Source organism: Hippocampus guttulatus, chromosome 2 (assembly GCF_054856545.1).
Source record: "Hippocampus guttulatus isolate MCC_2025c chromosome 2, RoL_Hgut_1.0, whole genome shotgun sequence".
Lineage (NCBI taxonomy): Eukaryota > Metazoa > Chordata > Actinopteri > Syngnathiformes > Syngnathidae > Hippocampus > Hippocampus guttulatus.
The window spans coordinates 18,663,949-18,677,166 of NC_141262.1; the positions used below are offsets into that span (position 1 = coordinate 18,663,949).

Consider the following 13,218-nt stretch of genomic DNA (forward strand, 5'->3'; position numbering starts at 1 on the left):
AAAGAAAATCGAGGAATTTGTTATGATGTTATTTTCTGCCCCCTGTCGGCTAGATTGAATGACTACATCAACAAAACACTTGAGGGCGGAAGTGAGGTGAGAAGTTCCACTCGCGCTTCCGATCTCGTAATCCACTTGTTGAAGCGGAGCGGGTTAAGAAGGTTCGTTAAACGGATATGTTTATTTAAACAATAACAGTTTCATTTGAGTGAGCGCCATGTTAGGCTTTCGGGAAGCTGGCGTTATCGGTGTCTCCGTGGCTCTGGCTGGGGGGCTGGCCTATATCGTCTGGAACTACGCGTTCTTCTCTAGGGAGTCCGGTGAAACTCGCCCGGGGCACAAGGGTGAGAGCTGTCGGGAGAGGCGAAGGCCCGCCGGGGAAAAAACGAAGAAAGAGGTGGTGGAGAAGAGTGGGAAAGACGCCGAGGAAGCCGTCGATGCCCGCGTTGAGACTATTTACTCCGCCGAGAGAGCCCGGAGAGTATCCGAGGTAAGTGTCACCTCCGTTGGGCACACTTTCATCCACACCTCGGTGATGTTTCAAAGCACCAGAGAGTCACACACCTTTATCATGATGTAATCATGGAATTCAACTTTTAACTTTTTTTAAAACTACCATCAAAGTTTCTAATGACGCCACGGGAATTTTTTATTTGAATATATCGAAAAAATATCAGTATTGCGGTAATGGCCCATGCATTTTACATATCACAAAGACGTAATAAGTTTCACGTGGAATTGTCTGCTTTTATTTAAATTTGACCAGTCCAGCGCAACCTTAAATGCACAATGCCATCCAAAATGTGAACAGTATCCACGAGCATTCCAATTCCATTTGCTCAGAATAAATTGAGCTTGCATGTTTTGTAGTATGAAAAAAAAGTAATTATTTCATTAGATGATAAAAACATTTATTTTGGTACATGATAAATATCGCAATAATAATGATATCACAATATTCAACACCCATCTTGAATGTTTTTTTTCCAATATCGTATATGTTAGCTCTTAAACATCCAGCAATTAGTCCGAGTCTTGAGTACAGAACACAGAAAATAGTGTGTATCTTAAAGCCAACCTTCACTTTTAATCAGATTTGTGCTTGTGTGTGCAGCAGTCAGCATCAGTTAAGACAGAGGGGACTCAGGTGCTGGTTCTGGGTCTGGATGGAGCTGGTAAGTCCAGTCTGCTCTACTGTTTAGCCATCGGTAGCCTGGATGTGGACATTGAGCCGACACAGGGCTTCAATGCCGTCTCCATCAACAGAGAAGACCTGCACATTGAATTCCTTGAGAGTAAGTCCATTTTGAGAACCAGTCATATATTTGATGAATAGCTCTCAAGTTTTTGAAAGTTCAAGTTAGTCTGTTACTTTCTTTAAGCCAGCAACGGGTTTGTTTTTCAACCGCCTCGTCTTGTGTATGTCACCAGTCGGCGGAAAGGCAGAGCTCAGGCCTTACTGGCCGAGGTACATGTCCAAGGCTCTGCTGCTGGTGTTCGTGGTGGACTCGTCTGCTCCGCAGCTCTTCGGCGTCGCCAAGGCACAGTTGCACGAGCTGCTCACTGCCGACCCCTGCTTGCCGCTAATGGTACTGGCCAACAAGCAGGTGAGGATGACAGAAACACTCGAAAGTACTGGTGTCAAACTCCGGTCCTCGAGGGCTGCCGTCCCGCATGTTTTCCATCCATCAGTGTTGCAACAGGCCTGATTCAAATGAACGAGATCAATATCAGGCTTCTGCAGAGCTTGCTGATGAGCTGATCATTTGAATCAGGGTGTGTTACAAAAGGGTGAGATGGAAAACGTGCAGGAAAATGGCCCTCGAAGACCGGAGTTTGACCAAAAAAAAAGAGATTTTATATGTATTTTTTTATTAATCAGCTGATTAATAAGTTTGAATTTTTTTTTTGCCAAAAATCAGGATCGTCCTAAAAAGCAAAAAATAAAAAATAAATAAACCCAACATATTACTCGGGCCCTAATGATTGATTTCTATTTGGAGATGATAAGTTTGTTGGTTTGGAAAAATGGGATCTGTACACTGTAAGTGCATATCAGTACACGATACAATATTTTTGTCCAATTTATCTTGCTTTCTCTCAATATATTAAATGTGTCTGTAAAAGTGTGTCTAAAGACTTTAAAAAATGTGCCGTAAAAAGGTAGCTCGGTACTATTTAAATAGGGTATTTCTGTCTTGCAGACTTTTTTTTTTTGAAGGGGCCAGGGGTCTGTAACATAACCCCCGAGAATGAGCCGAGTTCACTGTAAATCAGAAAGTCAAGGTAGCAGTGTACTTCCATGACAAATTCCAATTTTGAAAGGCCTTTGGCACCATCTTGTACAGATGAACACAAAAACAATGAATATGCAAGTTTTTATATAATGGCGAATCATAATAAAAAGAAGAAGAAATGGCATCTTTCCTTGAAAAGGCACACCAACAAGTGTTGTCTCGCAGGATCTTCCGGGCGCCTGCAGCATCACCGACCTGCACGACGCTTTGGAGCTTTCCGAGGTGGGAGAGCGCAAGATGTTCCTCATCGGCACGTGCGTCAAGAAGGGCAAAGCTGAAGTCAACTCGGGTGTGCGGGACGCCCGAGAGCTCATTATCCAAATGGCCAGCGGCAAGTAAACGTCGGTCGACCTAATTTTCTATTTCCGCGCCTTTATGCCCGCCGGCGTTATTATTGTTCTGTTGTACTCATTTTGCCGTGTTCACGGGTGGCCGCAAAAGTCGCGGTAACTGAAACAAAGTTGAAACTGAACCAAAGATGTTTTCAATGAATTTGTAGTATAAAAAGATCATTTTTGGACCACTTTTTTATGGGTACAAATATGACTTTCATCTAATATTGTGACTTGTGACTTTTTTTTTCACAAAAGGATTATTTTTTTCTTGTAATTGATCTATACAGGTAATGTGACCAAGAGTTTTTCTTAAAATACGCAGCTATAATTGCGAGGAAAAAGGTCATATTTTAATACATGATAATTGTAACGTTGCAATTCCCATTTTTTTTGGAAAAAAAAATTGTAAGAAAATATTCTTAATTTTAAAAAGATAAAGTCAAGATATTGCATGGAAAAAGTCATCATCGAGCAAAAGTATTATTCTGACTTTATTCTGGTGTCTTTTTTTTCTGTTTGTAATATTACGAATTTCTGCTCATAAAATTTCAAAATATATGATTCTGGAAACATTGTTACTTTTTCTCTTGTATTACAATGTTATTTTTGTCACATTGGTACTCTTTAAATAGCCATCTACAGTGTGGCTCTGATCTTCCTCACGCTCCATTTTAGCTTTGAGCATGACACCTTAATATACCACAAGACGGCGCCAAAGTTCAATGAAAGATTTTCAGGAAACAGCCAAGCAAAAACTTCTGAAAACGTTTTTTTTTTTTTTTAAACAACAGTTCTGAAGTGAGGGGGACTATTCCGCGTGTGAATTGCTACTTGAAAAGTTATATGACAGTAACTTATACTGATGAATGTCAATATGGTGATTTATTTTTCAACTTGAACTTTTAATTTAGAGATTTTCAAGATAGAAAATTGTAGATTTTTTTTCTAAAAGGGATTTTACAAGAATAACGTAATTACTCAAGTTTAAAATTATCGAAAAATGTAGATTTTCAAGTTAAAAAGTCGTATATATTCAATATTAAAGTCATGTTTTTGAGAAAATGCTGTATATTTTTGATATTATACAACATATTTCACATAAAATTAGGTCTTTAATTTCTTACATTAACCTATTATTTTTCTAATTTTATCCTTTTCGGATTCTAACCAAAAATCCCCCAAGTGAGAAAAAAAGTGTTTTTTTTAAACCAATTAAAATGAAAGAACATTGTGTAATGAATTTGTTGGTTTTTATTATATTATTCACTTGATGTCCTGTAGAAGAGCGTGACTTGGGTTTCACGTGTGTGGTTGCTACGGACTCACGTCTCCATGGCAACAAAGGCCGGTAAGCGAGGCTTCTTCCTGACTTCTTCCAGTTGTGTTTGTGTTCGGAAAAACAAGGTAAAGTGAGAACAGGATATGTCATGTGCTAATCTTAAAATATTTGACAAAAATGTGCATTGTCTTATTATTTATTGCAAGGATCAATATATAGTTTCAAAAATTATTAAAACAATGACAATCTGAAAATGTATTGTTTTTATCTTATTGTTTACAAATGAAGTTTAATAATGTTGTGATTTTCATTAAAAAAGAAAATTCTTATTCGGTTTGATTAATTGAACATGATTTAAACGGTTTTACACTCACACACACACACACACACACACAGACTGGGCATGAACTCAATTTCTGTGCTTTTATTTTGGCCATCACTTCCCCTCCCCTGTCAGCCTGTCACATTAAAAGCACACTCGAGCACCGTTGTAATCGGATCAAGAGCCCACACAGGAAGCGCGGCTCCTGGGACCGATCCTTCCCCACTGTAATTAAACACGACGTAATGTCATTTATTAGCAATGATTGCTGACGGCTACGCTACGATAACACATTGTGGCTTCAAATCACGCACAGCAATAATCCAGTCACAGTGGAACACTGCTATTCGCCTGGCGGTCGAACTGGCAATCATAGACGGATTGTGTTGTTCCTTTGAGCTGCTGTAATAGATTCTAGTGTTTCTGATGTTGGATTTAGTCCTAGTTTGGTGAAATTAGGAGCCAAAACAGCTGCAGCAGACATTGCCAAAGATTCCCTGTAACCTATGCTTACTTACGCAGGCTAATCCTGGCTCCTCCCCAACACATAGATCTTTGAACATTCAAGATGTCACTTCATACTTTTTTTTGACAATGATGTACTACTTTCCTACGTAATAAGGCTTTGGCGTTTGCGGGAGATGACTGTAATAAATTTAGATCAAGTTGGATTTTGTATCTGTGTATAAACAAGACAAGAGTGCATGGAGAGTGCAGTGCGTAGAAGAAGTCAATTAAAAAAAAAAACAAGTTGCTTCCAAGTGACAAATTCCTCACAGCTCCGCTCGCTCCTCTTAGCAACAAACAAAAACAAAGCACCATTTGCATTCGGGTTGCAAAGTGCTCCTAAACATTACAAAATGCTCTCTCAGACATTTGACATCACTTTGCTTATTATGTGAAATTAGTCACCAATGTGACAAAAATAAATAGTTTTTTTAAAAAAACAGAAAACCTTCCATTTATATTTCATTTAAGGTGGAGAAACTTCTTTCACTATATTTAGTACATTTTACGGACAATAATCATACAGGATTTTGGGTCTTGTAGCCTATAGTACACACATTTAAATAGAGGCTACAAATTTAAATATTCAAGATGGCAATTTTTAAGACCTAAACAATTATTGTAATACATACAGTATATCACCAGATTTCGTTTGTTGTTCAAAAATATGCATTTATAAAATTATATATAGCTACATACAGGTATAATGATATTTGAAGCTTGAAAAATACAAGTATTAACCACAGTTTGGCATTACTGAAGTAAAAGTCCATCATGAACATTGAAATGTACAACTGTATAAAAAAATGTACTGTATGTCATTAAAAACAAGAACATTTAAAGCTGACTTTAGCATATTGCCAGCTGCTTTACAGTGTTTTGATTGATCTTTTCAAGTCCCAACCAATATTGTGTTCTGTGATAATATAAGCACCAAACCTACCAAAAGAAAGAGTAGACTTATATCTTACATTCTTTCGTCACAAGCAGTAAGTAATAGATTGGTTTCACCCAAAACAGGTTTCGGACCAAAAAGCAGAGCAAACATGTTTTTGGGCGAAAAAACATGTCAAGCACAACGGTGATTTTGCTACTAATATTGTTTTTCTGTTTTTCGACACGTCAAACTTAAAACAACAAACGCAGGTCTGAGATCTCAAAGGGCTTCAAAATAGTCACAACTAAGAAATGCACTGTGAGCGACATTAACTCACTGCATGGGTCAAGTTGAACGTCCTTGGCTTTTTTCCACGGCATTCGCCATTCACTCCATGAACTGTTCTCACAATTGTGACACACACTTTGTACCAACTGCTGCAACACACACAGTTTATGCCATAATAATGCACTCTGCTCAAGTGTTACTCCAAGTCAAAAGATTTCATTTTCAAATGAACTCAGCACAGGTTTGTGACACTAACACAATACTGCAATATAACACACACTTGATGAGCAGCATACCAGAAGTACCTGTTGGGTGGTTTCAGCCAAGCAGGTTGTGCAAGCACTTTCTAACCGCATGCACTTTCAGCAGGAAACCTCAACCTCCATATGACCCTGGCCCTCCTTCTTTTAAACTCACTTCACAAACTCTTTCACAATGCTCTATAGAGGAATGAACCGTAGTTACCAACATAAAGGATTGCCATTTTTTCATAATTTCACACAGTTCCTAGGTGTCTCTGTAAAATTCTGGTTGAAATCACTGTTTTGAGGGGGCGGTACTTTCTCATGCAGCTGCGTCAGGGGGTATCGGTCTCATGGTATCGTACCATTTTTATTCGTACAAGTACATATGTACAATATGCCCCCTTTAGGCATTTTCAATAAACTCCAGTGTCCAAAGGAGTGCTCATTGTTGTACATTGTTTATCAACAGTACACCAAGAGAGAGTGCCAAAGCTAGCGCACGACTATGAGCTCACATCCTTTTTCCAGACGGGCGGACAATGGAATGACATCACCTGTCACATGTTTGTCCCGTGATGCCGAGCGTAGCGTCCGGCTAGTGTTTCTGTCTGTACCATGGCCCAGAGCCTTTGAGTCGGGCCCACCAGATGACAAATAATACGTCAGAGGAAATGTAAAATACCAGAGGTGGAAAAAGTACTCGATACTGAAGAAAAAGTGTGTAAAAGCAAGATTTTGGTAAAGTACTGATTCAACTCCTTTACCAAATTAAAAGGAAAAAGAAAAAGTTCACTCTTAAATGTACAATGCAAAAGTAAATAATATTCTGTGGTACCTTAGAGGATTTTTACTTAGTGGCTTCCCATCATGGGAAAAAAGTACAAGTAAAAAGTACATATTTCAAATGAAGGGGGGTTCAGGTAAAGAATGGTCAAATAAAGGACAGACACGTGAAAAATTGGCAATACCGTTAAAAAATCTTTCTTCGGTTCTTCCTGCAACTTAAAAAAAAAAAGAGCCTGTAAAGTACAGACACCTGAAAAGTACCGTAACAAAGTATTTGTACTTAGTTTCTTCCCACAACTGTTGAAATGCCCCCTAAACACGACACAAAGACCAGGCTAGCCATGTTAACGCTTAATTTATTAACAATAATCTTGTCATTTCATGTAAACATATTGGTTATATAGTCAACAGCACACAAGAACCTTCACAATCCATAAATTCAAACAGCTTCATAGATCAAATGAAAAGAGTCACGAGGAAGAGGAAGTTCCAGGAGAAAGGTCCAAATAGGAGTTGGGGGAGCAGGGGGGTGTGGGGTGGCTCTCAATCCAACACAGAGCCCAGTTCAGCCGGAAGACCCTCGGCCTGGCGCCACTGAGACGTGCGCTGCTTGAACCATTTCTGGAGGGAACACAGAAGACGGAGGGAGGTGTTAAGACAATTGTGCTGTTTTTTCCCCCCTTTGACAAATTCCTCACTACCTGAAAGATGTGAAGTGATGATGTAACAGACATGAATAGTCCTGAGAACAGGTGCACTTGTGATTCCCCCAACAATGTTTTTAAACAAAACAGTGGCTCCTGTAAACATGCAGCAGGGTACTTGACATAATAAAGACTGTGGCACCTAAGCCCTTACCGGGACTAAGTGCCAAATCACTTGGTCGAGTTTTTCAGCACTTCTATGTTGGTTTATAGCTAATTGTATGTTCCAAGACTAAAGTAGGATCTAAATCTGTTTGTCCAAGTCAATAACAGATTCTAAGGCATCTATGTCAGTGTCCAAACTAGAACCCAAGTCAGTTGGTCAAAAGTAACATATGTATTCTTGAAAAAGTAAAAAAAAAACAACAAAAAACATTTGTGCGTACGTTTTCTCATGAAGACCCTGAGAAAAGCCATGTTGGCATTCGGCTATTTTGGAACACTACTCTGCTGTATACGTATGTATATAAATACCATAAGTGGAAGTACAGTAAGTCTCTAGGCACTAATTCAGTAACAGTTTATTCTGTGTATATTTTTCTCAGTAGTTTTTATTGGCCACTTGTATGTCTTTTTTTTTTCTTGGCTCTTGGGCCTCTCGCCGTTTCATAACCGAGGCAAAGTTGACTGCTTTTACAGCTTCCACTCCTCCAAGCAAACAAGAGGCTCGAAGTCGCCGTGCACAGAGGCCGCGGCACATTGTAAACGCTGTTTATGTGAAACGGGGAGTGGCGCGCAGCCTCGTGTGTTACTTCTATATGTGTTCCTGTCTATATGTTACTCCGTGTGTGTTTGTGGAGTTAAACCTTCCCCAATGAGGGCTTTGTTAACCATCCAAAAACACTTTGTGAGAGGAAATGAAGTCAATTCTTTTGATCAGGTGCCATATGTGAACCTTGCACACTGCCCAGACTGCACCAAGCCCTCTCACACACAATGAATAGAGGCACTTGTAAACACGTGATGTGTGTGTGCGTGCGTCTGTGCGCGTGTAAGCCATGTGTGACTTTTTACAATAATAACTCACACACGTTCACCAAAACATGCAGACACATATGAAGGGAAGGTGCCATACCTTACTTTGGGGGGGAGAGGAGGGGGGATTCACATTTTATTTATTTATTCATTTATTATCATCTTTGATATCCTTTTATTGTATTTGCAAGATGATTTGGTTTCGAAAAGTCCAACATTCCCCTTTTCAGATAGGACACTGGATTTCTCATGAATATTTGGGGAAAAAAAGGCTTGACTGATTGGAGTGCTGTGGAACACCGCTTTGCTCTGATTGGTAGTAGGCGTTTTGAGGTAGGCAAGCGTTCAACACCCCGTTATGTTTTGACCCTGCAAAGTAAACTCTTCAGGTGGAATTCACCAAGCGTTGGATTTTTCGGCACACGAATACCAAACGTGAGCTGGCTCTGGTCTCGACCATCGTGACCGTGTTGTTGCAAAAGTAATCATGGAAACCGCTGAGATACTGTATACCGTGTCATCCGGGCCATAAAACGCACTTATAACACTTTAGTTTTTTCAAACATCCGCAACGCACCTTGTAATCTGGTGCACCTTGCATATGGATGGTTGTCCACTTTTCAATTCATTTTTAATTCAAATTCCTTCCAATTACGTTGGGGTTCTCATTGTAATCCACAATTAATTGCTCGCAGGCGTCCATGTTCTCGTCATAATGAAACTACAACTACTTCCTGCTTCTGTGCCTAAGAATCATGGGAAATGTAGTTTTACGAGCCAGATGCCTCGGTCAGACAACGTGAGCTGAGCTTTTCTTTTGGTCAAAGGTGCTAGTGATGTGTTGTAGTGCAATATAACTTTTCGAATGCAAAAACTTAACGGCTAGTGGGGAGAGGTGGGAAACCTACGAGACATTAAGAAGTCAAAAATGTGCCCAAACACAGCAGCATTCTGGTTCTGATATACTGTACTTTGGAATTTCCCACCATATAAATTGAAGCAATTTATTTCTCGACTCATCTGAGGTTTGCAGCTGTTCCAAAGTTTTAGCTTTGCACAAGATTGTTGTCATTTTTAAAGTGAATATCCAATCTTGAATTGAACTTTTTTTCTGTTCCTGATTTAAATTAGGGGTCGGTAAATAGGGTGCAGGTAAATTTTTCTTGGGCGAGCCTCAGTTTATGACAGTTTTTGCTAAGAATGCCAAGTGTCTGATCAGGTTTATTTACGCTGCCGATTCGTGCTGGTAAATGCTGTCAAGCCTGGCCTAACTGGTTTGTCGGCTTAGCATGGAAAAAAAAAAAGATGCACAATTTGCAGAAAGATGAAAGTGTTTTAAAAACATGACGTGAAAGGGAAAACAGATATATGTTGTCTATCCAGAACAACTTTGCAAACATGTCTCTTGATTATTGATGTGGGCGGAATATGATGTTGATGATGGTGAGTGATACCGGACGTGTCTACATTACTGTGGTATCTTTACAAGGGAGGACAAATTTGTTAAAATTAAAAGGTTTTACACCTACTAGGGTGTTAAATGTTTGTTAAAACCTGTCAAAACCTTGTTTGTTCCCCCCACCCCCCACCCGCACATATTTTTAGGCTTTGTGATACTTATAGTCTTTTTCAATGTGAAAATAGCTTTCAAGTCCAAACAAATCTGTATCCCCAATTTATCAACACCCCTCTTTGGTTTTCTGTTTCATACTTGCTGACTAGAATAATTCCATTCCAGTGCAATTGTTTTTTAACCCAAACTCAATTCCAAAACTGACCACAAGAGAGCTCACATGGGCCAAAATGGTTGCACAACATTACTTGTAATGCAGTGCACTTCTTACTTGGATAGTTGAAACAAATACTACATAGGATGCATAATTACGAAATAGAATAAATGCAAATACGTTCAAAGTCATATTTTCATCGTTACATTTAAGTGTGTAAAATGTGATACATATTTAATGTAAAAACATTTTTATGATCAAATTCTGTATACATCATGTTGGAACGGGATAATCATGTCTTCTCCTGGAATACAAATACAATTCACATAAAACAACATAGTAGTTGCATGAAAAGCGTGTTTTTTAATATATATTGTCATGTACATGTATTGTGTTTGCTTTTAGGTGTTCTAATATTCACTGAACTAATTATAAACTATTTACTAAATTATTATCAACACACTAAATTATAATAAAACTTGTGTTTTTATTAATCAATTTCACTTAAATTCAAGCACTAGACGAGATTAAAATGGGATTTTTAAGAGTGCCACTTTTGCGAAAATAAAAATATATTGACAATATGAATATTAAACGAATCTAATATTTACATTATTAAATGTTAGTATCATAACAACATCAAAGTATTGAAAATAGACATCGTCGAATTGTAATGTACGATTCCACTCGCGCAACTGCACGACTCACCTGCGTCTCCTCCTCCGAAAGTCCACACTCGGCGGCCACCAGCGTGAGCGTCGTCGCGTCGGGAACCTTGCCAGGTTTAAAATTCTCCTCCAAAACTTTGGCCTGGTACTCGGACAACTTCATGCACTCCATGTCGTCGGTATAGCGCAGACTGGAGGAGGGAGGCAGGGGGGTTAGCTGCGGGCGGGCTGTACAATGCGGAGGCTCGGTTGTGTGTTCTTGGACGACTCGCCGTTCGCGTGTGATGGCTCCCCGCCGGCGGCCGCCGAGCGGGAGTCCCGAAGGTCGGAGCGCTGCTTTGGAGGAGGCGGAGCTCTGACGTCAGGAACGACATGACACCCGGATAGTGATGTCAACATTCCTGTGACAGCTTGGATTGGTCGCAATGCAGAGATGTCACAAGTCATTTAACTGGAAATGAATAACACTCAATGATTCAGTTTTATTTTTAAAAGTAACTGCAACTCCCTCGTTTGAATTTCACCAGTCAACGGTGCTACATATACTGACTGTCATTTGGACTAACCAAGGAAGAATCAGTGATGTAAGTAGCCATTTAAGGGCACTGCGTAGAGACCCACAAATGACAAATTACTTAGTAGACTTAACCAATGACGATGTAGATTTGTTTTTAGGAAGTGTATGAGGTTGTTTTTGAGGTAGTTGTATGTTTGAGTATTCTACATGTTTTATATACTTAGTTCTTGTCAACATCCTTGTCTGTTTGTGAATTGCATTGTTCAATTAAAAAAAACTAATAAAAAAGAATTCATAGCAAAGCCAAAAAGTAAGTCACCCTCTTCCCCATGAAGAACAAAACAAAAAAAGATTTGCCTTTTAGTGCCCCCCCCCGCCTAAAAAAACAAACAAAAACAAACAAACCCAGGATCACGGTTTTTAGGAATAATACATGCAGATTGACATAATTTTTTTAAGGTCCTAAAAAGAGTGCATCTCTAATCCTCTTCCGTACATCTCTGATTTGACTAAAAATAAATGCATTTAAAAAGTACGTATTTGAACTACCAAAATAGAATACTATCATTGTAAATTTACGTAGCCTCATGTTACCATGACGACAATTTGCTTATTGACACGAGTGAAAGCGTCAACTTCCTGATTTCACTCCGAGTAAAATGAGATTTTATTGTGGCGCACGTGCTAGTCACACATATAATCACACGTATACTTTTGGTCACCATGGTAACCCAGGATATAGGTGCGGATAAACTGTCAGTTTATGATGGCCAAACATTGTACAATACCGAGGAAAGCATTAAAAAGTGTCACTGAGGTTGCGATATGAAAGGTGATCGGCTCTTACGATGTTTTTAGCACATGAAGCGCTTTATTGCGATGGCAAATGTACGCTAGATAACATTTGTGATGTTAAACTGTCGTAGAATAACAAACGTGCAAGGTTGTTGCCTTTAGCCTTATCCTCTAGTCTAGCCTCTGAGCAGATATAGAATTAAAGTGACACATTTTTCAACTACAGCTCATGAACATAGTTTGGATTAGCAGTTGACTAACAGTGTGAAAATAATGCTAAAAACATTCAGTTTAAATGCATTGAAATATATTAAAAATGAATAGATAAAATTGTAAATCAATAAAATATAAAAATAACATAAAAATTGAACTAAAAATCAAATATTCTTTTACGTATTTTTTCACCTTTTTAATTGAAAATGTATGAAACTTCAAGTTAAACATTAAATAAAATCTGGAAATAATTCAGATGAAGTGGAAAAAATAAAATACAATGAAATGTAAAAAATATATGACAGTAAATACATTCATAAAAATAAAAGCAAAATCAAAATACTGTAAATGGGGAAAATGAAATGACAGCAATTCAAAAAGTGTATAAATGAATAAAAATGAAGATAAATGAGTGAAATCAAAGGTTACAAAAATATAATTTGTAAAAAGTATAAATACTGAAATAAAAGGGAAAAATCAAGTAAAATATGCCAATTAAAATATAAGTGAAGAAATGAAAGAAAAAACTGAATACATTAATAAAACTAATTAAAATAAAGTGCAATGACAAACAGCAAAATCTTTAAAGCCAATCCAATCACTTATTTTGATCCTTTGTATTAAGCATACACACGGAGAGACAGACGGCAACCAGTTGGTGTTGCTGATGAACCTCGAAGTGG

At 38.4% G+C, this 13,218-nt stretch overlaps 2 protein-coding genes across 3 annotated transcripts; one reads left to right on the forward strand and one right to left on the reverse strand.

Moving 5' to 3' along the window:
• Positions 1-86: 86 nt before the first annotated feature.
• On the forward strand, positions 87-4,240 carry arl9 (ADP-ribosylation factor-like 9). 2 transcript variants are annotated; one of them, XM_086100466.1, is made up of 4 exons: positions 87-490; positions 1,118-1,295; positions 1,432-1,607; positions 2,463-4,240. In XM_086100466.1, the coding sequence occupies exons 1-4, from the start codon at positions 218-220 to the stop codon at positions 2,634-2,636; spliced, it is 801 nt and encodes a 266-aa protein (XP_085956592.1). In that variant the 5' UTR covers positions 87-217; the 3' UTR covers positions 2,637-4,240. The 2 variants fall into 2 exon arrangements, with proteins under 2 accessions (XP_085956592.1, XP_085956585.1); XM_086100459.1 differs by having other exon boundaries at positions 91-490; positions 1,115-1,295.
• Positions 4,241-7,275: 3,035 nt separating this feature from the next.
• On the reverse strand, positions 7,276-11,331 carry hopx (HOP homeobox). The gene is made up of 2 exons (XM_086100479.1): positions 11,051-11,331; positions 7,276-7,557 (listed from the first exon to the last, which is right to left on the reverse strand). The coding sequence occupies exons 1-2, from the start codon at positions 11,180-11,182 to the stop codon at positions 7,480-7,482; spliced, it is 210 nt and encodes a 69-aa protein (XP_085956605.1). The 5' UTR covers positions 11,183-11,331; the 3' UTR covers positions 7,276-7,479.
• Between the last annotated feature and the right edge of the window lie 1,887 nt (positions 11,332-13,218).